Source organism: Daphnia magna, linkage group LG7 (genome assembly GCF_020631705.1).
Source record: "Daphnia magna isolate NIES linkage group LG7, ASM2063170v1.1, whole genome shotgun sequence".
Lineage (NCBI taxonomy): Eukaryota > Metazoa > Arthropoda > Branchiopoda > Diplostraca > Daphniidae > Daphnia > Daphnia magna.
Window position 1 is genome coordinate 164266 of NC_059188.1, and position 23873 is coordinate 188138.

Consider the following 23873-nt stretch of genomic DNA (forward strand, 5'->3'; position numbering starts at 1 on the left):
CGGACATATACGTTCACTATGTCCTATGTAGTCATACCCAATAAGAAGAGGAAGGATTAACCTCCATGTACTTGGCTGATGTAAAGGTGAGTAATTAAATCATTTATCTGGAAATTTCCATGATGAAACTTTACGAATGGCTTTGCAAATTAGGCTAACTTATCTTTGCGAATGTTTCTAAAAGGTACGTTGAGAAATGGTAATTAAGGTTAAGGAAGCATTTACTTAAAAAAATGAATTTTAAGTTTGATTTACAAAAGGTGGAGTAAGTTGTGCACAAAACTTACGGAATACATTCTGTTAAACATCTGTTGGAAGTTATTCTTATACCGAATAACTTAGTAACATAAATGCATCGTTAGTTCTGAAATTATCTCAAAAACTCTTGGTGTCCTCAAATAGCGTGAAAGAATGGTGGTAAATTTATTGTAGCAAACGGCGAAATAGTAAAAGTTCTGCCTGAGATGGCAAAAGTCTCTGGTTCGAACCCAGAAAAAGTCAAAAGGATTGCATTTATTAAAATGTTAGTTCTTTGTCACACAAAGGAGGAAGGGCAATCATTCAAAAATTTTTCTAAGTCCTGAAGTTGCTCCCTAAATTTATAAGGTTACTAGGATACTTCATAATATCATCTATAGCTCAGTGGTAGAGCATAGGTTTGATACATCAAAGGTATGAAGTTCGAGTCCCGACTCTGTGCAATTTATATGGGTACAGATATTCGTAGATCACCATGATAATAATTATGATGCAAGTGGATGTATGTTGCCTTAATTTGACAAAAAATTACCAAGTATGTATAATACTTAGCTGGGATTCGAACTAATCATCTTCATGTTCACAAACGAGTCTTCTACTCTTATGCCATGGATAATTATATATATCTGGATTGACATTTGAATGCCTATCGACGTAAGCACTGCAAACAAGATTATTAAGAAATTCATAGAGTTTATAAATGCATCCCTGTTAGCTCAATGGTAAAGCATTTGAGTACTGTGCTAAAGTTCTTGTGTTCAATTCCCAGCTTAGACTAGGTTTATAAATAAATGCGAAAATGAAATTAGATAAAATAATTTATTGTCCCTCCTTCCACCCACAATTCCACCACTACGTTTTACATTTCACAATACAATACAACACATATACAATACATACACAAATACACTTAACTAACCCGTTGGCTGCCACGCCACTACAACTACGCTATCTACATCGCCATCAGAGGGATCACGACCAAGGGGGACTTGTCCGAAGACAAGTCCGGGCTGACACGATGATGGAAGCCGTTACGGGAATGCACACCCCAGGCAACCATCACCGCATCGACAAGGGGGGAGTTCCTAATGGTGCATTGCCTCGACGATCGACTTTGAGCCACACGGCTTGTGCAACTGTCCCACCCATGGCATATAGACCATTGGGTAGAACAGCGCTGCCGGACCCTAACAAGCTAAAAAAAAAAGGGGATCAAAGTGGGTGGCAGCCAACGGGTTAATTAGCACAAACACATTACTAAATACAACGATACCAACAAAGACGGGGCGATGACGAGGCGAAGACGGGGCGACGGGCGAGGCGAAGACGGGGCGACGGGCGAGGCGAAGACGGGGCGACGGGCGAGCCAAAGACGGGGTGACGGGCGAGGCGAAGACGGGGCGACGGGCGAGGCGAAGACGGGGCGACGGGCGAGGCGAAGACGGGGCGACGGGCGAGCTGAAGATGGGGTGACGGGCGAGCCAAAGACGTGTGTTGGTTGGCAAACTAGAAATGAAAAGGAGACTTTTGAAATAGTGGTTGTTAACCATTGGCAACACAATATAGAGGTACAGGCTGGTTTTACGAAACTGAAACTTACATGAAATGATGAGTGGCTAAAAGAACCTATACATGAGATATTCCAATCCACAAATTTTGCATCGTTGATGACTTTCCTTCAGGGCCAGTATCCTTTGCATTTTAAGTTCCACGAACTAGAAACGAATGCAGAATCATGCCAATTTGATAGTGACCGCCAAAATACAAGTCTAATAACTCACCTCTGAACACAAAATCCTTTCACACAAAAGGTTCAGTAGAAATGATGAGATGATTGCTGAAATGGTGGTAGTTAATGGTTGCAAACACAGCATACGGTGCACTTGTCAAATCCATCAGGGCCAGCACCCTTTGCACTTTTAGTTCCACGAGCTAGGAGTAAAAGCAGAATCATGGAAATTTGATACTGACTGTCAAAATACAAGTCTAATAACTCACCTCAACACAAAATCTGGTCACTTGAGAGGCTCACTAGAAGTGAGAAGAAGGTTGCTGAAATGGTGATGGTTAATGATTGCTGACAAAAAATACAGTGCACTTGTCAAATAACAGCTGAGATGAATTGTTGAATGGATTAAGGACGTCAGAATGAGATGATGGTATTTAAACCATAGGATTTGTGTTATTCGTAACCTTTCTCCTTAGGCGACATCCTTTACCATTTATAGGTTTCACAAGCTACTTGTTAAAAGCAGAATCTTGGCAATTGGATTCTGAATGGCGAAATATAAAACTAATACCTCTCAATTAGTGTTAGAATAACTTGATTGAATGCAAAAGTAGTTGGTTGCAAACAGTTTTTCACAATTCAGCAGCTGGCATAGCTGTTCAAAAATTTAGCCATTGCACACCAATTATCCATTTGATGTTCTTCACTTGAATATCACATAAAAGATTGAAAACACTCAAAAGTAGATGACACAATCAGTTTATATCGAATTTTAACACAGTTAACAAACATTCGCACACAGATTCGACACAAACAGTCAAATACTGAGAAAAAGCAGCGCCATCTTGTGTTGCAATTTATAACCACAAATAAAGTTTTTAAAAGAATTGCTTGGAGTTTTTTAATGGGAGAAGTGCATTTACGTGAATTTGTTAATTCTATTTCTATGGTGTTAAGTAAAAGCGCAAAGCGGATAAATAGACAAAGTCAATCGGCAGATGACACCAGAGAATCAATTGGCAAAATAGCACAAAAGCACGAGAAATAGTATGCGTATACATTAAACGTGCGGTATTGTGCATGGGCTGGCTGTGTGCTGTTGTTCTTCAACGTGTGGTATTGCTCCTGCACCACTCCCCAAGTTTCTACCAGTTCAGTTTCAATAGTGGATGACCTACAACTGTCTCAGGCAAATGGTTTGATAAAATATGTTAGAAAAATTAATTAAATTTGTCTATTTCTCTTTGCGTGCGCGATAATCTTCCGAGACTCACTGGACAGAAATACTTGTATGATTAAGTAGGATTCCTTCTCAGTAATATTTCTGCAAAATTCAAATAATGTTGAAAAACTTACCAATGATAAGATTCAGCAGTGAAGGTGTTACAAGTTCATGCCAATTACTACAATGGCGAACACCTGACAACAACAGATTAAAAATAAGGATGAAAAAGAATGAGTTTGCTGACCCCTCATGAGCTTTCAGCTATTGTCTACCTGGAATCGTAACTATGACTTTGTGATTTGGGGCTTCATACTTACATGAAGCCCTTTGCTACGTATCCTCGAAATTGATCTACGCTCACTGGGGAATACATCCAACATTCCTTGACATCAAGATCCAGACCCACAATAGTTCATTTTCCTACAACGGAAATGAAAATAAAAGAATTGTGATATAATCTCTAAGACGAAAAAATCTATAAAGTAAAGAAAAACTGGTGGCGATTTTGGATAACCTAACCATCACCTGCCATCACCGAGACGAGGTGATTTTCTTTCGGCGACGGTGGGCCCCAGAAGTAGCAGAGGAACAATGTCTCCCTTTTGCCTTTTCCTGGTGTCAAAATAAATTTTAGAAACAAAGAATGTTTAAGCAAATCTATGAGTGTATCTTTTTGTTTGTTAAATGTCGAGAGGGCTTACTAGTTAAGACAAGGGGTTTTTCTCTTCGCAGACTCGGCCCAGATGCATTATCATTGGAATAGGCCGGTTTTCCGGCAATTTCCTCTTCATCCGCAACTGTTTCAACCTTTTCCTGCTAAATGAGAATTAGGTTAAGGAAGTCCGGGTATGCACTCAATTCTTTTTGACAAAAATACCATAACATGTGAGAAAAATGAAAGAATCGTGAAATTTTCGGTCGCCATTTCCAACTATTTGTTGTCCAACTCTTCACTATCGTGTGCTGAATTTCGCCTCGCAGGAATCTTGAGGACGGGTGCTAGGAAAGACTTCGTCAATCCAATTTGAAAGATTACTTACTAGTTAACTGGTTGATTTTAAATACACTTATTGGTAGATATTGTATCCTGTTCCGCTAATTGCAACACGGTAGCTCAGATCGCTTCTCGAATGAATTCAAATGACTGTTTTTGCTACAGTTTGTCCTCATCTAGACAAAAAATGATGCGCACAACCGTGAGGCAAGAATGAAAACCTGGGAAAATAGTAACTAATGAATATTCTGCAGATTAAGGTTTTTATACTGTTACACCATGAAGCTCACCTATGCAAGGTGAAGTGTACACCAAGTCATCTGTAATTAGGCACATATCCAACAAATATCACTTTACTATGAATTGGTAAATCAAATCCTGAATTTAATAGGAAATAAAGCATATTTTTTTGTCCATTCTTGGGGTGCAAAACAATACTTCTAATGAAAAAACATAAGTCACAAAATGGAAATCACAATGTAACATGAAATCCAAGAATTTGCCTACCCAAAATTATCTTGTATAAAATTCTGGCAACAATACACTCAATGATTAAGCACATTTGAAGTTCAAAAGCAGACTGGACCTACCAAAAAAAAAAAGAGAAAATAAAGCATGTAGCACACATTGTTTTGTTATTTTGCAAGGCAATTGCAGAGAATGAAAATATTTGATTTGTACTTACTTTAAGATTTTTCTCAAGTTGACACCAGTGTTTTAATTGAGGATTTTTCAAGGGGGGGATGGATTTAATTATACAAAGAAACATGGACAATAAAGACATGTGTAACGAAAAGAAATATTTCATCACAATAAGGAAAGAGGCCCTTATTGGAACAAAATATTTTGCTGCAATAGCTACCACTATTCAGATGCTTCAGAAAGGTCTCTGCCCATCATCTTTATTAGTTGCGGGTGTGTAATGCTGATTTAATTGCATCTGTTAAATGAAAACTAAAGGAACTGTGGTGCTCATCCAACTGAATTTCCTTTTGAGGAAATAACTGGAAGTTCCATTGATATCTTTTAGGGGAATAAACATGAAAAATAAATGTGTTTAAGACAGTAATTGTATGTCAACTAGACAGTGCCAAGACATGTGGCATTTGTTAAGGAAAAGGTTACGAAAACTGTTTACCTATAACACTCTCCAGAAATCAGTAGTGAGCTTGTCATTTTGAAACATGTCATAGATAACACCAGAGACCATGAATCAAATCTATTCTTAGTCTGTGATAACACACATGGATGCTTCAAATCGTTTGTTAAATTGAGGTTAAACCAAAACCGAACTAAGGGTACTTTCACAAGTGCACTTTCTTATTATTTTTCTTTAAATCTATGTACACAAAGCCTTATGATTTACGAAAGAGAAGTAACTGCAAGCGCAAGAGTTTACTTGAACCAGAATTTAAAAAAAAAGAGATTGACGAGAAGACGAAGACGAAAAGAAAACAAAGCCCTACGAAAATTAATTTTGTTCCTTTTTAGTTCAACGTCGTGTCCATGGCACCATCTAGCGAACCCTTGCAATAACGTGTTTTTCTCCGGATATTCTTCATAAGCATGGCCACTTTGTTTTTTCAACGATAAAAGAAAACATGCCAGTCATAAAATATTTCGTTTTATATTGTGAGTAACTAGTAACAGAGTAGAAGGCAGCAGCGGCCTTATCTCTATCGTGATCTAATACTGATTCATTTTATCTTGATGTTTATCGGACTGATGTCACGTTCGTGTCTGCCCGTTTTTCTTCCATCTGATACAAAGCACCCACGTAAAACCGACATTTTTACCTTGAAGCGGATACGTATTTTTTAAAAATTAAGCTAAATTTTAAACTAGTACTCTGTTGAACACGAGAAGAGCCTTAACGAACTGAATATTGCAATTTTCTTTTCCGTTTAAACCACACCATATTCAACAACTATCTATGACAAGCGTTTAAGAAAATTAGTATATAGTTTTACATGTCATTGCCAATCCAATATTCGCCGATTCTGCACTTATATAACAGAAATTGACAAATAATTATCTGCAATTTTTAAAGCACACCGTAGATTATAACAACTCTTCCAGATGTTGTTAAATTCAAAACTTTCGCTTTAGAGCGTTGGCGAAGGGCTCCGGAACGTAACCGTAGCAGCCGGGAACGTTGGCGGGATATTCACAGACGCACGCCTCATAATAGAAGATGGTACCAGCAACAGGGCAATCCTAAAGATACAGGAAACAATTGACCAGTGAACCAACACTTAAAAAATAATATTATGAAAATACTTACATAAAGATAAGCCATCCCGTTGGAGCAGTAATAAAAGTATTTGGTACACTGGACATCCGGGACCGGGTAAAGACCGTTTTCTCGGTTTCTAATCATTTCGACGAAATGCCACCATTAAAATTTTGCTTCTAAGTGAATGGAAGTGAATGAAAACCAATACTTAAAAATGTCCTTACCTGCAGCTGAATACATTGGGGTCTTCGGTCGTCGTTGTCGGTGTCGTTGGCGTTGTTCGCTCAGTGGTGGTTGGGGTGGTAGTGGTCGGTCTTTGGCGTGGTGGGATACCCGTCTGGTTGTGGATCCAGTCGACGTAGCTACTGACTCGGGCATACAGGTTGGGTTTGCCGGAACTCTGGCAATCGCTGGTCTTATCACCGAACCAAGCAACGCCAATAACAAACCATTCCTGTTCATCTTCTCGGTAGTCGTTCATTGGGCCACCATCATCTCCCTTTTCGTTTCATCGTAAAGAAACAGAAGTTGGCGGATCAAATAGGTATTACAAATGTTTAAAGTCCATTACGTAACAGTAGCGGCGTCCTTGTGTTCCATCTCCGCAGATAATTTTGTCGTTGGAAAAAGAGCCCTGACTGGCAGTTGCTTCGCAAGTCGAGTGCGAAATTACTGTGGTGCCAACTTGACGGAGAACAGGACTTAATCCGCTGTCAGCTGCAAGAATATCGATAGAATTGATCGTGTTAATTTTTGATGCGTTGACAGTTATTATAAGTTTGATTTGACAATACGTGTGCTGGAGTAATTTCCCCATCCAGTCAACAGAACTGGGTCGCCAACTTGATCAGGATCGTCTGAATAAGGCAATCTTGTCGGTTTGATCCATTCTAGAAAAAGAAAAAACCAAGTCACATAAATGCGCCTAAAAGATCGATTTAACCATTGCTTTTTTACGTACGATTAAGAACGACGTCTTGTGGCAACTTGATGAGAGAAATGTCATCTTCCACCTTGCCGATAAACCATCCAGGATAATTGATAGACTGGGCAGCTGCACCTTCCAGATTGAATATTACTCGATGTTGATCAGTGCTGCCAGGACTGACATCATGGGCTCCCAACGAAACTGCGACTTTAACGGCACTATTTTCAAAACATTTTCATACGATTAACTGGTACGAAAAGCGTTTTAAACATGAATACCCGACTGTGCAATGAGCAGCCGTCAAGATCCAACGTTCACTGATGAGTGTTCCACCGCACTTGGCAACATCGCCGTTCCAGAATTCCACTTCCAAATAAGCCATGAAACCAAACTCGTTGGGAGTCGTTTCCTGGCCACCGACGATCCTCTCATCCTTGTTGGACAACGATTCAGGTTGTTGGGATTTTTCGGGCGACTCTAAAATATCATTACCGTTTGATTTTACTATAATCATTCACGATTTGAACTAATACGAACGATCCATTAATAAACTTATCAGACGCAGTGCCGATTAAACTTAGCTCGACGTAACAAACTCGTCTCAAAAACAATTACCATGTAACGTAATGATGAACGCCGTCTTACCTGATTTGACTGGTAGGTGATACCTCGAAGATCGCGTTGACATAATTGAACTAAGAGCAAATGCTGGACATTGCGTCACCCTGCTGTTGAAAGCTTCGACGTAAATTGAAGCGAAGATGAAATAGGCGAAGAGAGTCAAAACGACTCGTTGGTTCGACAACATGATTGACTTGCGCTTTTTTCTGTGTCGATCGAATGTTTCAGCCCACAATGAGTTCGATAACGCAGTCGTCTTCTAATTTATACTAGCGTTGTGAGTTTGATTACTGCCATGCGGGGCATAGTTCAGAATAGGCAATAGGATAAAGAGCACCCACTGCCGAATCCTTAAATGTCACCTGTCAAGTTGATAAGACAAACTGTAAAGAACAAAAGGGAAACTTCAGCAACAAAGTAAATATTACAACATGAATTCTCACCTTAAAATTGTACTGATGGCTAGGAAGCATTTGAAATTATCCCCGTAGGTAAATTAGATACGCCGTTCAAGGCTTCAGATAGTGTTAAATACAAAACAAATCAAGGATTTCAAAGTGTCTAGGCCTTGGCTTTTCTTTAAGATTCCTTTTGTGATGCCTTGATTGTAAATGCCTTGTCGAGATATCAGTATAGCAAATATAGGCCAGGAGCCGCTAGAAACCGATTTCGAAAGTCATTTCATCGCCGGAGCTATGTTTAAACTTTAAGGCATAATCAGCGTAGCTTTAGCTCATAATAAACACGTTTGTCAAGGGGGGAGAAAAATCAACGAAATTGGAACGCCATTCAGCAGTAAACCGTGTGGCCCGACAAGTAAATATCAGGTTGGAATTTATCGCATCTACCGTGCACACATATATGCTTTGTTTGGATAAAACATAAGAATACATACTGATTACGTTTCAAAATTCGGGTATCTTCAATATCTTGAAGGAGACTTTTAACGTAGTTTTAGTTGGCCGATTGACTAATAAGTTTAAATATCAGCCGAATGTTTAATACAATATGGAAAACAAAGATAATCTAGTTGTTAAATCATGTAAAAGGTAAATTCTTCGGTTCGCTGATGCTAGAATATCGTGTCAAACGAAATTTATCCTTTTACCTCGTCCCAACATCCGGCCACATTCTCTGTATAGTCGCATTCGCACAGCACTTCATTGAAAACGGTTCCAGCATCCGGACATACCTACAGACATTGAGCATGTTGTTATTGTGCAATCACAATAGCTTCAAAATTCCTTTCGTTTATAATCAACATTCTACTCACGTATTCGTAGACGAATTCGTTGGAGCAATAAAAGAATGTTCGAGAACAATCGTCCCACGGATTAGGATATACTCCGTTCGGTTTCCCTCTGCCATTCATTTAAATTAATGCAACTCTAAATCAAGCCAACATGCACCGAATCTATGCTACTAGACATACTTGCAATCAAATCCGGATGGATAGCTCGTTGGGGTCGGTGTAGTCGTAGTGGTTGTCGGGGTCGTTGTTGGAGTAGTGGTCGGGGTAGTTGTTGTAGGTCGTGTCGTTGTTGTAGGTCGTGTCGTTGTCGTGGTTGTAGTCGTCGTGGTTGTAGTCGTCGTTGTGACAGGTCTGGGAGTTGGCACGATGTCTGTATTGTTGTAAATCCAGTTGACGTAGTAACTGACTCGAGTGTAGATGTTGGGCAGCCGTGAATTTTGGCAATCGCTGCTCTTGTCGCCTATCCAGGCGATACCGACAACAGAGTACGTTCCCCAGTACGAATCGTAAAAGTTCATCGGTCCACCATCATCGCCCTGACATTTCACTAGTTAATTTTCAAGCAAAACATAGAAAAAATATGTTATGAATTACGTAGCAGAAACGGCGGCCTTGAGATCCATCGCTGCAAATGATTTTGTCGCCAGAAAAAGATCCCACTCCTGATTGCTGTTGACACTGGCCAGTTGTGCCCGCTGACGATATGACCGTCGTCAAAGTTTTTCTCAAATAAGTGCTAAATCCGCTATCAGCTGATGCAAGAAATCCTAGTTATTTTAAAAGTAACGAAAATATTTTGAATTGACTTACGAATGCTGGAATAATTGCCCCACCCAAGGAGCGTGACTGGGTTGCCAAGTTGGTTAGGATCATCCACATATGGAAGACAAGCCGGTCGGACATATTCTTTGGAAAATGTTCAGACGGTCAACTTTAAAAGAAATGTAAATCAAATTTGATTAAAGGCATACCAGAGAAGGTTGCAGGGAAAGGTAGTTCAATGATTGCTATGTCATTCTCCACATCGCCATAACTCCAGGACGGATGAACAATCCACTTGTGACTGGTAAACTCTTGTCGGTTGGCATCGCTGCTGCTCAGGGTAATGTCGTGAGCGCCCAAAATGACAGTAATGCTAACGGCGCCGAATGTGCAGTGGGCGGCCGTTAAGATCCAGCGACCGTCGATGACCGTACCTCCACACATAGCCGAATCTCCACTCCAAAAAGTAATTCGCAGAAAGGCCATCCAGGGAAACTCGTTGGGAGTCACCACCGAGCCAGCGACGATGCGTGAACTCATTTGATTAGCAATACCACACTGTACGTTGACTGATAAACATAAAAGTAAAGGAAATCTCTTGATGCTAATTAATGTTATTTCAAGTTTTTCGATCAAAACAAACCTTTAGGCTCCTGGTGCAATAAGACTGCTCGAGCAGAAAACACATCCGCTTTACACGGATAAAATTCTCCTGTTTGTCCGAGGACAGCAGCAAGCAAAGTTGCAAGGAAAAAGACTAGAAAGGCCAGCTTCATTTTCGGTGATACAGAAAATTTGCAGGAATAGATCCAATTCTCGATATGTAGCTAACGAAGGAATGGAATCCAGTTTTTTTTTGGGTTACTGAAGTGCGGACGTTTATATATATACGGAATCTGACGAAGGAATGCAATTTAACATCAGTAGAATTCTTATCGTTGCATGTTACAACGACATTAGTGTCATGATACATACCGACGAATTAAGGTGAAGGTCTTAAGGATTCGATGATCTCATTAAGACAATTCGACGGTCATATTTCATCTTCCAGTTGGCACAGGCACCTAGGCCTCATTCTCACCTTTTATTAAATCCATCACATGATTTATGCAATGTGTGTAAAGTTTTATGAGCTGTTGATCTTACACAATGGCATTACCCTGACTGCATGGATTGAGCTATAATCTGAAGATTAATTAGGCATCCTTCAAATATCATCGGCAAGTCAACTAATCTCTCCTATTTCCCAATCTTTGGCTCCATTTTACTGAACCTAAGATCCTGTTGTCAGCTTTTACAGGATCTGAGACTTGGTTACTGTAAACAAACAGATAAGAATGAAAAAACAGACAAGATTGACATCATGATTGTAGATAACATGGAGGAAAAAGTATAGCGATTTTGGAATCGGTTATGTAAATCGTATTGAGAAGGGCCTTATAGTTGTGTGATTCATCACAAGAAATGTTCATGACAAATTTGTTATTGCAGAATCTGTTCCTGACATTAATTATGCAAGGAAAACTTACCGTTTACAGGATAACTCCACCTTTGCACAGAAATCAACCTTCAAAATTGAAGGGCATATTTGTTTAAAGGAAAAAAATGTTGCTCAACTGAGAGCCACGTCACCACGAGGGCACCTTAAAAGCAGGGGCGGGGCTAACGGGGTATGGACTGTTACGAAATCTAAAAAACAAAAGAGGAACGTTATGCGGTTAATTCATTATATAAGAGGGAAAAAATACGAAAAACTTAATCAAATATCGCAAATACAGTTAGCAATTGGAATGTATTCGACCTTGCAGTAAGAACTAAAAATTTCGAGAACAGGAAGGCCAGAGAAAACGATTGATTTCAAAGCATTTTTTTAATTGCATACATTTATAGATTGAAAGTACGAAATGGGCGTTAGACTCCACAAGCCAGAACGTTATAGGGATAGTCGCAATAGCATGTAGCTGGGTTAAAAACTGTACCAGCATCCGGGCAAATCTGCAATTTCAGAGAGAATAGATATTACAGTTTCCAATTGATCGTTACCAATTATTTTGAGCTAAATAATTACCATTTCTGATTTGATATAGTTGGAGCACATGTAGAAAATGGTGGAACAGTCGTCGAACGGATTGGCATAGACACCATCCGGCTTATTCCTAAATTTTTGAGTTTTTTTTTAGATTTTTTTTGCTCAAGAAATTGATCAAGACATCATTTAAAAAAGGGGGAGGGGGCAAACCTGCAACTGAAAACTGTTGGGTCTTCTGTCGTTGTTGTCGTAGTGGTGGTCGTTGTTGTCGGTTTAGGAGTTGGGGCAATATCGGTATTATTGTAAATCCAGTCGACATAATTGCGAACGCGGGCGTAAAGGGTAGGCAATCCAGAGCTTTGGCAGTTGACAGTTGCATCGCCAACCCATGCCACTCCAGCGACAGTGTACGTTCCAGTCAAGTTGTTGTAGTGGTTCATCGGGCCGCCATCGTCACCCTGTTTTTGCAAATTTAGCATAGATGTTGCATGTAAATTAGAAGAGGATAAACTTGTGAATTACGTAGCAAAAACGATGGCCTTGCGATCCGTCGCCACAAATAATTTTATCGCCGGAAAATGCTCCTTTACCAGCTTCTTGCTGGCATTGACCGTTAGTGCCGTAGGAAGAAATGACAGATGTCTGCACTCGGCGCAATTGAGGACTGAGACCAGAATCGGCTAAATACAACAATTTGAAATAAAGAATTATGGCCTTGCAACTTGCGTGTGCGATAATCAAAAGCTGTACGAGTGCTAGAATAATTTCCCCATCCGACTAGAATGACTGGCTCTCCCACTAGATCAGGCTCATCGGAAAAGGGAAGACAGGCTGGCAGGACGAATTCTGTTGTTTTCGTAAATGTGAGGTTAAATGATTGATCTATCGTGGGCTTTGGAGTTTGCTGGAAAACGTTAATTACTAGAATAGGTGATATCTTGCGGTAGTTCTACCAAAGCAATATCGTCCTCCACCTCGCCAAACGTGTAATCCGGATGAGTTTTGATGTTGCGAGCGGATACAACAAATGTTTGACGATGAGGCTCATTGTCCCCAATTGACGTGTCGTGTGATCCTAAAATGACTGATACGTTGACAGCCCTAAACAGTAATTAGTATTAATGAAATTGGAATTCTATATTTTGCTATCGAGTTCAAGTTGCGATACCCAAAGGTGCAATGAGCGGCAGTTAGAATCCATCTGGAACCGATAAGTGTCCCAGTACACGTAGCTCTGTCTCCACTCCAAAAATATAAGTTTAAAAATACGGTCCACGGATATTCATTGGGTTGTGTTTCTGATCCACCAACGATCCTTGTGTCTGCCGCTGGACTATTGGCAACTCCGCACTGTAAATCTATGTACCATTTTGAAAAATGTGTTAATATATCTTTTCAAACTCACTGATCTTTGGGATTATATTACCTTGGTTTGCAAGTGGGGCAACATAGTCTTCGGTCAATTCCTCTTGCTGGGCAAAGGATCTCAATTGGCGATTGGCGATGCAAGGCTGTTGTGGCTGGTTGTACGTCTGCCTTAGGAACGAAGCATTGACTAGAGCTGACCGAAATACGAAAAGTGAGCAAAATGAAATCACAATTAGTACTGTCCTATTTGGATTAGAGTTATGAAACAACATGTTTGTTCTATTAATTTGTGCTTTCTAGTTCTGATGACTTTCGATGCTCAGGTGTGCTACCCGCTTATTTATACATTTACTTGGAGGAATAAGAAACAGAGGAGGGGCGCAGGGTGTATCATTCGTTTGTTGATTCATTATCACAATAGCTGCGCCCCTAAACGTTTTTATGATTATAAATAGCTTATTAAACCATGACAGAACTAAGCTTAATAGGGAATGCATAACAGGTGTGACCAATAGAATCCAGCAAGGGTAGAATCGAGAAAATGAAGTAAATGCATTTGCGTCATCTGGTGATCTGTGTACCATGGCGTGGACCTGATAAGTCAACTAGTGCAGGATATGGCGTGTCAATCGCTTCAGCCGATTGTTAAGTTTTCATGATTATATGTTTTCACACGATAGAAAAGGGGAATTTTTTTTTTACCTTTTCTTTTTCAAATGGCAAAAGAGGCAGTGGATTTACCGGGCCGATATCACCCAACTTGTGACGTCAATTGTCGATTACCATGTGTTTAAGCCAATAATTCACCTATTGTAAAAAGACAAAAGCTATGACGTGCAGCTCTTGGAATTATAATCCCTTACAGACGAGGCTGATAATTTTCATAAAATATTGTTCCACGTTTCTTTCAAAATACAAACAAATGTTAATGTGAATTACTTTCTGAATGCACCATTTGCACCAGTGCACAATAAATCAAACAGCTAAATAATCAAATGTAAGTTTTAATAAGCTCACAAGCGACAATGAAGTACGCTAGGTTGGACCAAAAGACATTGCTTTCCTTTAGGTAATACTGTCGCCTTTCGTAATATTTTCTGGATAAAAGGTTTCACCTTCATTATGCTGTTGCTATTGGCATTTGGATTTTGAAGGATTATCTCATAGTACGTCGTAGTGGTAGATATTGCATTCCTTTTCGTCGATGAAGACGGATACGATGTACGAAGAATAAATGAAACACGTCAAATCAATGAGATGAGCATACTGATTTGGATTCTTTATTAACTGGTTGTTCGAATTGGCAATGTTGCAGGCGAATTTGAAAATGTTTTTAATTGACAAATTTCAGGAAATTTGGAAATTTCAATGATTCTCTTAACGTTAATCATGCAGCAAAAATTTCCTCAATAAATACTAATATAATAACTTGTTTTTTTTCTAGATATTGCACCCCTGAAAACAGGAGGCAGTAATGGCTGCTGGTCCTTCTACAGGAAGCAGCCGGTACGTACCCTCAACTAAATTTGCAGTTGCTTTGAATTTTTATTAACTTTTAAGGCCACAAAATAACAACTTGAAAACAATTCGAATATATTTTTTGACAGAAGCAACAACTAATTGATTAATGAAGATGATTTTACGTATCATCAAGGAATAAAGCTAACACTATAATTGCATAAAAATGGTGCACGTTGATCATGACCAGCGTGGAGGAATTTTTTTTTTCTGGCGATAAACCAACAAAGAGAAACAAATAGTAAGTATAGTGAAACAACATGAATCTCATTCAACAGTATATGTATTCACCTTACAATCACGTTTGGCATGCTGGCAAATTGCTAGGGAAAACGCAAACCAAAAGACTTGGGTCGAATACCGTCCCACTATCAGGACAATCCTGTAAATCAATTAAGAAGAAAAAAAAAATGTTTTACCTATATTTCATACCATTAAGAGAAAAAAAATACTTACGTAAAGATAAGCGTAGCCGTTGGAACATTTATAGAAAGTGCTACAACAAGTGCACGTTGGATTCGGATACAATCCACTAGGTTTCCCTTCACAGGTAAAGTAAGCTGCTGTTGGTGCTGGCGTTGTTGTTGTTGGCGCTGGCGTTGTTGTTGTTGGCGCTGGCGTTGTTGTTGTTGTTGTTGTAGTAGTAGTTGTTGTGGTGGTTGTTGTTGTTGGTTTAGGGAGACGCGGTATACCGGTTGTTTCATGGATCCAGTCGACGTAAAAGCTAACCCGAGCACAAATGTTGGGTTTGGTCGAAACGGAGCAATCAACGCTCGGGTCCCCTATCCATGCCACACCAACAACGGTAAAAGTATTCCAATAAGAATTGTGATAATTCATTGGACCTCCATCATCACCCTGTGCCACAAAAATTAATTGTTATTTTGCTTTGGTTAAAGGGGCAAAACGAATTCGAGCAATGGCGAAGAAATCACATGACAAAAATGGCGGTTGTAACTCGAGTCGCTGCAAATGATTTTATCGCCATGGAAAGGGCCAACACCCGCACTAGCTGCTTTTTGCTGGCATAGACCAGTTGTCCCTGACGAATCGATGACGGATGATCGTATACTCCGCAGTACTGGACTGACGCCACTATTAACTATGGCCGGAACAGCGAAGAACGAAAAACTTAAAAGAAGGAACAAATTTACTAGATTTAAAATGAAGTACCGTCACTGGAGTAGTTTCCCCATCCTGTGATGGTCACAGTCGAGCCATCTAGCCTGGGATCGTCCGAGTAGGGTAAACAAGCCGGTCTGACAACATCTAAGCCAATCAAAGTTTGCAGAGTTAATTTTTCACAGTATCAACGAGAATGCGTTTACTTGTCATGGTGGCGGCTACAGGCAGTTCTACAACTGCGATATCGTTTTCCACGTCACCGTAACGCCAAAGTGGATGACTGGTCCACTTCTTGGTGGAAAATTCTTGCCTTCCCAAACTGCTTGGGCTGTTGATATCGTGAGCACCCAGAACAACAGTGACGTTGACGACGCCATAGAGGCAGTGAGCAGCTGTTAGGATCCAACGTTCATGGATAAGCGTGCCTCCGCACTGTGCGGAAGTTCCACTCCAAAAGAAGACTTGCAAATAAGCCACCCACGGGAATTCATTGGGTAGTGTTTCGATTCCTCCTGTTATCCTGGCCGATCGGTTTGGCACGCCGCATTCTGTAGCAAGATCTAGTTTCAAGGAAAACACAAATAAAATTTTATATAAAATCAATTAAAACTTGTTAAGTAAGACAAACGGCATTTACTTCCGTCAACGACCAGAGCCAAAATGGCCAGTAAAAAGGCAAAGTGAAACTGCTTTTTCATTGCTGTCTTCTCCTGTCAAGTTTCTTTTAGAAAGAAGTTGTTGTTTGTTCAACTACGTGCCGAAATTCGAATGAATTGTCACACGTTTCCAGCGTGAGACTTAAATAGTTTTCGATTTTCGGTGTAGCTCAAAGACTTGCTTACGTCGGATTAATAGAAGTTGTATATCAAAGCATGTTGATCCTTTCATTAAGATTTTTCTCCAGGCTGCAGCCAGTAAAGCTTCGTAAGCGGACCGTTGGACCTGTCGAAATTCGAAAGACCTAAAAAAATTAGCTTTTGTTTGCTCACAAGGAAATGGCAAACAAGTTAATAGCGGGCTTTGTTTCAAGGTAGACGGTACTGAAACTAGATAACAACTTAATGTCACGGTGTAAAGATCGGCCGACGGGAGATCATAGACTAGGACTATGAGATTAGATGCAAAATTTGGAAGAATCCGATACGCCATAAAAAAAATGTCACAATAGGCTACTACGTATCCGGTCAAGTTTTCAAACTATTTGTCTTTATGACATTTCGACAGTAACTGCTTATCTGCTTTTAACTTAAGTAGATTTTAGAAATTCAAATGTGAACGTTTTAATTTTGAAAATGTTGTTTAGCTGTTCTTTACTTGCAGACGACGCAACGACATCGACGAATAAATATTCTTGAAATTCTAGAAGTTTTCTTACGTGTTTTCATTTTGGTCTAGCTCTTTATTTGCTATCGTCTTGTTAAATCGTCGAGCTCTCTTTATAAGGCAACAGTTCAAATGGAAGCTGCTGAATCTCCATCGGAATTAATTCGGTAAGAGGAAAGTTATTGTGAAATTTATCTATTTGAAATACTAACGTCTATCCCCCTCCCAATTCCCTCTTCAGTCAGGCTAATTCAGCTTTTGTTTCGGAAGATTACGCCGAAGCAGCCGAGGTAATTTGCTACAGACTTTCAATAGCATCCCGTTAACAAAGACTTCTACATCTTTTTTTGAAATTGTAGCTGTATACCAAAGCTATCCAGATTGATGATAGCAAATCCGAGTACTACATGAACCGTGCCCACGCTCTTCAGAAACTTGAGCGCTACACAGAATCCAAAGCTGATGCTCAGAAGGCCATCGATCTAAATCCATCAGATCCCAAAGCCTATCTTAGAAAGGGAATAGCTTGTTTCCATCTGCAACAGTATGAAGAAGCACTAGAAGCCTTCGAAGCAAGCTCAACTCATGGGGGTAAAAATTTCCATTCACCTTTTTTTGACATGTTATAAAACAGAATTCCTACTATAGGTAATGATGCCGGTATTCGTCAATGGCTAACATGGACAGAAGAAAAGCTTCTTAGAAGTAAGAAAACTCCTGTTACCATCAAGCATGATTGGTATCAGACAGAAAGTCATGTCTGTGTTACAGTTCTTGCAAAAAATCTCAGCCCAGATTCTGTCAGTGTACAATTTTCCCCATCAACAGTGAGTTTTCCACCTTTTTGCTGTCATAAGAATGGTAATTGTGATGTTTTTCTTTATTAGATGATGATGAAAGCTAAACTACCAGATGGAACGGATTACGAGCTCAATTTGAACCTATCGTTCCCAATCGTGCCCGAGCAAAGCTCACATACGGTGATGAAAACTAAAGTCGAAATCAAAATGAAGAAATGCGACGGTATTCGATGGAGCTCGCTCGAGGGTCAAGCGCCGGTTAATGTAAAGCAGATTCCTGTAGCAATCCCTGAATTATCTACGCAGCCACCTGTCTACCCTTCGTCATCTGCCAAAAAGAAAAACTGGGACAAGATAGAGTCCGAAATAAAAAAAGAAGAGGCAGAAGAGAAACCCGAAGGTGAAGCTGCACTTAATCAGCTCTTTCAAAAAATCTACGGTGAGGGATCGGATGAAATTCGTCGTGCAATGAACAAGTCTTTTCAAGAGTCGGGAGGAACTGTACTCAGCACTAATTGGAATGAGGTGTCTAAAGATAAGGTCACAGTCAAACCGCCTGACGGTGTTGAATTCAAAAAATGGGACGAGTAAACTCTGGCCAAGATCGCCAACAATTTTATCGTATTTTAAACAAAAATGCCATGTTTAAATATTTTGCCTGGTGAATTTTGTCTCTGCGTTTGTTTCAACCATCACAAATTTCAAGTTTCACCCATTGTTTCAAAATAAATCGTTTTGCATCATACGGTTGTTTTGAAAGCCAATCGATTTCAGGTTGCTATGGTGACAATTGCAGTAATTCAAACGAATTATCAAACGAACATTTTTCACCATGGAAGTATCGAAACTTGATATCAATGGGCTGGCTTTATTGCTGAAAAAGGTAAAGTCTCCCTTTCTTGCAAATTTCTTGGCACACTCTCTACTTTGCATTATGTTAATCTTCATTAAGGTTTATCTTCCGATGATGGAACATTTGGCCCGTAATGAAAACAACCAGGAGTGGCTCGACACTTTGTCCGACTTTGAACAGTATTAGATAAGAACATCAAATTTGCTAATTATCTTAATAAAAGCCAAATATTACTTACGTCGCAGATTGTTGGATCAATTTCTGATGTTGGGGGGTGGTCAGGATCTTACTAAACTCGAGAATCCGTTATCCAATAAAATCAACAAAACCTTCCCGGTATTAACGTCATTGTCCGTACGAGTTACTTACTTTCTTAATTACTATTAATTGCAGACTAGTTTTCCGTCATTGAGAGACGAGTACGTTTTTTGGCAAAAGCAAATGATTGAGTTAAGTCGTCAGCAGCAATGGATGGTGCAGAATTGGGGAGAAGCGACGATAGAGACAGACTCAACCCTACGCCAAGTTCACTACACACTGAAACTCTTCCGGCTAGTCAGAGATCCTATCCAGGTGATCGTTCTATTTACTTTGAAAATTACATAAATAATTAAAACGGAATTCTTTCAAAGGTGTTTACCGAGAAGAACACGATGAAAGAAATCGATTTTTACGTCAAATCGCTGGCCAGTTCTTTAAAAGCCGTGATACTGCAGCCCAGTTCAAAGTCTGGAATACATTCAAAGTTCGTGGAATTGGTTGCCAGCAACACTCAAGTTTTAGCGCGATGGATGTTGCGCGTCTTACAGCCGACAAATCTACTGAAACCGGAAGCGGATCTGGTTGTCAACGCGCTCAAAGTCTGGGAAACTCAATGGGCTGAATCCAAACTAGAAGTGGTGGGTAAATTGACCGGCCCAGAGTTTTCCGCCATGTTCTTGGCTACCCGAACAGTCCTGGAAAGCATCCAAACAGTCCAGTCTCTCATCAAGGTTGCTTAATGAATAAGAACAATTTTACAATTAAATTTGGTTACCATTTTAGCTTTTGATTAGGAGACAAAGGCTCTGCGAGAAATGACGGAACAGATTGACGATTACTTTGCCCGTCAACGACTAGCTGCCCTTATCCGAGACGATTTGGAACAGAGAATAGTTAAACTTGATATCAAACTTTTCTTAGTTGATAATCAAGAAGAGTTTCAGAAATGTGTTCATAATCACCACGATGCTCAGAAACGTACAGAAACAGAAATCAAAGCCACCATAAAGAACGTCCTCGATGCTCAGTAAAATGATTTGAATTCATTAGTTATGAGGCCATTGAAAACATATTTGGACTTTTCAGCACTTCGTTCGAGGGTCTGAAATTATTAAAGAAAATCATCGACAAATCGCAGTCACTAGCTGGAACCCATTCGGGTGGACTGGATGAATTTCTAGAACAAAATCAACGAGAGCAGCTCAATCGATTGTCGACGGAGCTTCGTCTTATCCGTCGAGGGTTCGACATGACGGACTATTTGAACGAGAAGGAAGTCGGCGAGAATGTCGACATGGCTCAGCGACTGTTTGAACGTCGGTTACTCTACCATCGAGTGAAACTCTCCTTGCTCACCATTTTCCCTCATCCAACCGACTGGGACAAAACAGCAGCATCAACTAAAGTATTTTTTACCTGCATTTTCAATTATGCAAATTTCATAATTGACCGATTGACAGATCAAAGAGCAATACGTTGAACTGGCCAAATACCTGAAGTCGACGGAAGATAAACTTCACAACAAGTGGTTCACGACTGTGCAGAAACGGGCCAACAAGGCGATGACACGGCCGATCCTAAAAAAGACGGCCAAAGGATATGTGACGACACTTCAAGACACTTTAATGACCATCTGGGACGAAACTCGATTATTTCTGCAGACGCGGTTTCAGGTGCCGCACGTGTGCCACATTTTACTGATGCAGAAACCTGATTTGATCCATCACAATCGGGCTGTCGTTGCCATTCTCGAACGTTTGGTCTCGGTCGTTGAAAAACTGACGCCTTTCGAGTTTGTCGTTCTCAACAGCTGCTACTCATCGGTGGAAGACGGACTGAATCTAGGGACGACTCACATCACTTGGCCATCTCTTTGTCTGGCTAGTTACATCCAAGAGCTGATGGAGAGCGTCGAGAGGTTTCAAGGCATGGCAGAAGACGTGGCTCTCATTTCCACCTTGCTGGACAGACGAATCGCCCAGATTAACGATTTCCGATTACTTGTCGATACTCAAAACGATCTCAGTCCAATAATTTGCACTGGTCCACCATCGGCTTCGCAATTCTTTAAAAAGCTAAGTCAGTCGGGCGATGAATTCTTCCAAAACGTACGGCGAGTCGTCTCAGACTTGCCACCTATTCTTCTCCAGGTTAAAAAATAATAATTAAAACCACACAAAAACTGTAATGAAAAAATGTACATAATTAAATATTTCAGGTGGAAAGTATTGTATGCAATTCACAAACCGGATCAGCTCCAGAATTGCAAAACTATTACGACTATTGGCGCGAAAAGATTTACGAGGCCATTTTGAAAGCCGTTCAAACCCAACTGTTTGATGCGCTGTCCAACTTATTGGAGAACGGGCCAGCCCAATTTCTTGTTCAACTGTCTCTTCGAGATAGTAAAGTGACAGTCGAGCCGGACTTGGAGTCTATCGAGCGGGACATATTTAGCATTGCCCATCACTGGATCGAATGCAGCTCAATCGTGCCCGACTGGCAAGAAGGATCTTGCATCGCTTTACCGGTGGACCAGCGTTCTCTTCATGATCGACTTAGCCGCGAACCTCTGCTCAAAATCACCGTCCAACGGGATCAGGAGCATTGCAAACATCTCGTAGGCAAACTACGTGGCATCATCGATCGATGGAAGGATTGTTCGGAATTGTGGAGCGTTAACAAGGTTGCTGCGTGCGAGAAACTGAGACGTACGTCCCCCACGTTATCGCAATACGACGAACAGATGCAGCATTATCGCAACTACTGGAGTGATCGAGTAGGCGCCATGGAAGCTCAAGTCGTCGCTTCCTGTATCACGTTGCAGATGAAACAGTTGAAAATGTCGGCACTGGAACACATCAGAGAGTGGATTCGTCAACTGGGGGCCACCTGGATGGCTGGCACAAGAGACAAACTGGAAAAAGTTGATGGACTCGTTAAGATTAGACACTTACAGACAGATGGTAGTACGGATATCGACATTGAAATTCTAATGACCGAAGTGCAGGAGAGCTGGCACCGATTGAGTCATTACAACATCATAGCGTCAGATGAGGCTAGGACAAAATTAAAGACCGTGCAACTACGTCGAATTCAGACTAAATTGAAAGCAGTTCAATTTAATGCGAAAAATGCAAATGAAACAGATGCAATGTAATGAGAGCGAATATACGACGGAACGTGTGTGTGGAGCAAAGCAAACGAGTAAACTCGTAAATTTTTTCTGTTTTCTTCTAAAACTCCAGTTTTTCGTGGATTGAATGAACAAGGGACAAATGATGGGATATTTCATTGGGGTCACCCCAGAAGACTCGAGGGACCTGTAGGTGATTTCATGTTGGTTATTTAAAAATGGAAAACGAGCTGTATTGGCTAACAGTTCAAACCTTGAGGTCCTTTGTCTTGCTCTCTTTGGAAGTGTATTCCCGTAACATATACTGGTTGTCTTTTTCGTAATAGAGTCGGGTGTCGTTGATGCGGATGAGCACGTCATCGACGCGCAGATAGAAACGCAATAAAACAAAGAAACCACTCGGCATAACTCTCTGCATGAAAATGCAAAAGAGCTTGATTTTGGTTCCATGGTGAGTTAAATATAAATAACTTTCATACCACTTTGACGGAGAAAGAAGCGCAACCGTGATCGGCAAGTTCGTCTTCGTACAAATGGATCTCGTCGAAAAAGAGAATCTTTTCTTTTTGTTTTAATTTTTCCATGTCAATTCTTGAATCGGTTGCAGTCACCATCATATTGCCAAGCACAGTTCCTCGATAATCTGTGGTGAACGTCCAGTCAAATGGGTGGCTGACTTTGTGAGAAATGTTCATGTCTGCCCTGAAGAAAGTTGATCAAATCAATGAGACAATAGGCAAAGCACTTATAAAACAAGCTGATTTTAAAGATAACCATTACCTGGACTCGATCCAAGCCTCTGCGACAGCTACCTTAACTGAATCTTCTTTATCATTCACAAGCTTCAGTGCATCCAACGTATTAAATTCTATTCCAGCACCATTAGACAGTTGGATCCTTAAAACATTATCAGGAAACACCATGTCAGGCAGGTGAGGGATAGAAAGTTTATGGAAGGCTTCATGGTGAATGCTGCATGGTGTGCTGCTAGGTGATTTGGAGGGAAGAATGTGGTTTTTAACTGTTTTTAAATTCCATGGCGGAAAATCAAAGCATTCTTCCGTCGCAGCAGGAGTGGAAACGACGTTCCTGCTCATGCCTACGATTACCAAGTTTATAGTCTACAATAGCGAAAATAAGGGGACAACTGTTTCCTTGGTCAGTGGGGAAAACAATGTTTTTTGTACTGTTGAATAATACTTTTGTCTTTTTTGCTTAATCTGAAACCGACAAAAAGAGTCGTTTTGGAAAGAACAATGTGCGGTGTTGAATAAAATCTCGCATGAGCAGACGATGATTTCGGTGGGGATCGAAAAACCGAAATATTTAGTTTAAAGTTAAGTTTAAAACACAAAGTAAAAGCAGTAATTTCTTTAATTATTCAGCAGAAATTTCAATCGAGGTTCATAATTCATATATCGCAATATACAATAAAAATAAATAAAATTTTGGCAA

At 40.2% G+C, this 23873-nt stretch overlaps 5 protein-coding genes and 1 long non-coding RNA gene across 8 annotated transcripts; 2 read left to right on the forward strand and 4 right to left on the reverse strand.

The window, feature by feature from the left end:
• Positions 1–1101: 1101 nt before the first annotated feature.
• Positions 1102–5330, reverse strand: LOC116934599. The gene is made up of 12 exons (XR_006649733.1): positions 4892–5330; positions 4714–4792; positions 4497–4646; positions 4090–4427; positions 3914–4028; positions 3738–3824; positions 3485–3632; positions 2559–3406; positions 2257–2496; positions 2040–2190; positions 1859–1973; positions 1102–1764 (listed from the first exon to the last, which is right to left on the reverse strand). It is a non-coding gene; the product is annotated as an uncharacterized LOC116934599 (long non-coding RNA).
• Positions 5331–6082: 752 nt separating this feature from the next.
• On the reverse strand, positions 6083–13719 carry LOC116927090. Its single transcript, XM_032934080.2, has 23 exons — positions 13461–13719; positions 13203–13392; positions 12957–13135; positions 12785–12880; positions 12557–12714; positions 12245–12492; positions 12074–12161; positions 11923–12000; positions 10649–10832; positions 10215–10574; positions 10054–10149; positions 9838–9995; positions 9424–9779; positions 9265–9352; positions 9094–9183; positions 8016–8250; positions 7649–7847; positions 7404–7588; positions 7237–7332; positions 7014–7159; positions 6667–6941; positions 6491–6578; positions 6083–6423 (listed from the first exon to the last, which is right to left on the reverse strand). Exons 1-23 carry the CDS (start codon positions 13672–13674, stop codon positions 6298–6300), a joined length of 3933 nt encoding a protein of 1310 aa, XP_032789971.2. The 5' UTR covers positions 13675–13719; the 3' UTR covers positions 6083–6297.
• Positions 13720–15211: 1492 nt separating this feature from the next.
• LOC116927108 (brachyurin) lies at positions 15212–16846 on the reverse strand. 2 transcript variants are annotated; one of them, XM_045177251.1, is made up of 7 exons: positions 16683–16846; positions 16249–16605; positions 16094–16189; positions 15856–16022; positions 15553–15778; positions 15377–15510; positions 15212–15302 (listed from the first exon to the last, which is right to left on the reverse strand). In XM_045177251.1, the coding sequence occupies exons 1-7, from the start codon at positions 16741–16743 to the stop codon at positions 15219–15221; spliced, it is 1125 nt and encodes a 374-aa protein (XP_045033186.1). In that variant the 5' UTR covers positions 16744–16846; the 3' UTR covers positions 15212–15218. The 2 variants fall into 2 exon arrangements, with proteins under 2 accessions (XP_045033186.1, XP_032789989.2); XM_032934098.2 differs by having other exon boundaries at positions 15377–15778.
• A 408-nt stretch (positions 16847–17254) lies between these two features.
• LOC116927134 (protein SGT1 homolog) lies at positions 17255–18913 on the forward strand. Its single transcript, XM_032934123.2, has 5 exons — positions 17255–17535; positions 17610–17658; positions 17728–17959; positions 18017–18195; positions 18256–18913. Exons 1-5 carry the CDS (start codon positions 17501–17503, stop codon positions 18757–18759), a joined length of 999 nt encoding a protein of 332 aa, XP_032790014.2. The 5' UTR covers positions 17255–17500; the 3' UTR covers positions 18760–18913.
• LOC116927038 (dynein axonemal heavy chain 10) lies at positions 18912–22481 on the forward strand. Of its 2 annotated transcripts, XM_032933983.2 has the most exons (9): positions 18912–19051; positions 19121–19200; positions 19267–19357; positions 19415–19594; positions 19654–20013; positions 20077–20309; positions 20369–20687; positions 20743–21432; positions 21501–22481. In XM_032933983.2, exons 1-9 carry the CDS (start codon positions 19001–19003, stop codon positions 22440–22442), a joined length of 2946 nt encoding a protein of 981 aa, XP_032789874.2. In that variant the 5' UTR covers positions 18912–19000; the 3' UTR covers positions 22443–22481. The 2 variants fall into 2 exon arrangements, with proteins under 2 accessions (XP_032789874.2, XP_032789872.2); XM_032933981.2 differs by having other exon boundaries at positions 19001–19200.
• Positions 22424–23722, reverse strand: LOC116927174 (TIP41-like protein). Its single transcript, XM_032934186.2, has 4 exons — positions 23199–23722; positions 22898–23120; positions 22672–22830; positions 22424–22605 (listed from the first exon to the last, which is right to left on the reverse strand). Exons 1-4 carry the CDS (start codon positions 23513–23515, stop codon positions 22519–22521), a joined length of 786 nt encoding a protein of 261 aa, XP_032790077.1. The 5' UTR covers positions 23516–23722; the 3' UTR covers positions 22424–22518.
• Positions 23723–23873: the final 151 nt, after the last annotated feature.

Excerpts from the sequence above, each read along its gene's own strand:
- LOC116927090 (XM_032934080.2), bottom strand. The coding sequence starts at position 13,674 with ATGTTGTTTCATAACTCTAATCCAAATAGGACAGTACTAATTGTGATT. Across the intron at positions 12,162-12,244 it reads CCAACAGTTTTCAGTTGCAG|GAATAAGCCGGATGGTGTCT; the intron begins GTTTGCCCCCTC and ends TCAAAAATTTAG. Across the intron at positions 6,579-6,666 it reads CCCAATGTATTCAGCTGCAG|AAACCGAGAAAACGGTCTTT; the intron begins GTAAGGACATTT and ends CGAAATGATTAG.
- LOC116927108 (XM_032934098.2), bottom strand. The coding sequence starts at position 16,743 with ATGAAAAAGCAGTTTCACTTTGCCTTTTTACTGGCCATTTTGGCTCTG. Across the intron at positions 16,606-16,682 it reads GGCTCTGGTCGTTGACGGAA|ATCTTGCTACAGAATGCGGC; the intron begins GTAAATGCCGTT and ends CCTTGAAACTAG. Across the intron at positions 16,023-16,093 it reads GGGAAACTACTCCAGTGACG|TTAATAGTGGCGTCAGTCCA; the intron begins GTACTTCATTTT and ends TTCCGGCCATAG.
- LOC116927134 (XM_032934123.2), top strand. The coding sequence starts at position 17,501 with ATGGAAGCTGCTGAATCTCCATCGGAATTAATTCG. Across the intron at positions 17,536-17,609 it reads TCTCCATCGGAATTAATTCG|TCAGGCTAATTCAGCTTTTG; the intron begins GTAAGAGGAAAG and ends TTCCCTCTTCAG. Across the intron at positions 17,659-17,727 it reads ATTACGCCGAAGCAGCCGAG|CTGTATACCAAAGCTATCCA; the intron begins GTAATTTGCTAC and ends TTGAAATTGTAG.
- LOC116927038 (XM_032933981.2), top strand. The coding sequence starts at position 19,001 with ATGGAAGTATCGAAACTTGATATCAATGGGCTGGCTTTATTGCTGAAA. Across the intron at positions 20,014-20,076 it reads CAGTCCAGTCTCTCATCAAG|GAGACAAAGGCTCTGCGAGA; the intron begins GTTGCTTAATGA and ends GCTTTTGATTAG. Across the intron at positions 21,433-21,500 it reads TGCCACCTATTCTTCTCCAG|GTGGAAAGTATTGTATGCAA; the intron begins GTTAAAAAATAA and ends TAAATATTTCAG.
- LOC116927174 (XM_032934186.2), bottom strand. The coding sequence starts at position 23,515 with ATGAGCAGGAACGTCGTTTCCACTCCTGCTGCGACGGAAGAATGCTTT. Across the intron at positions 23,121-23,198 it reads GAGGCTTGGATCGAGTCCAG|GGCAGACATGAACATTTCTC; the intron begins GTAATGGTTATC and ends AACTTTCTTCAG. Across the intron at positions 22,831-22,897 it reads CTTCTTTCTCCGTCAAAGTG|AGAGTTATGCCGAGTGGTTT; the intron begins GTATGAAAGTTA and ends ATTTTCATGCAG.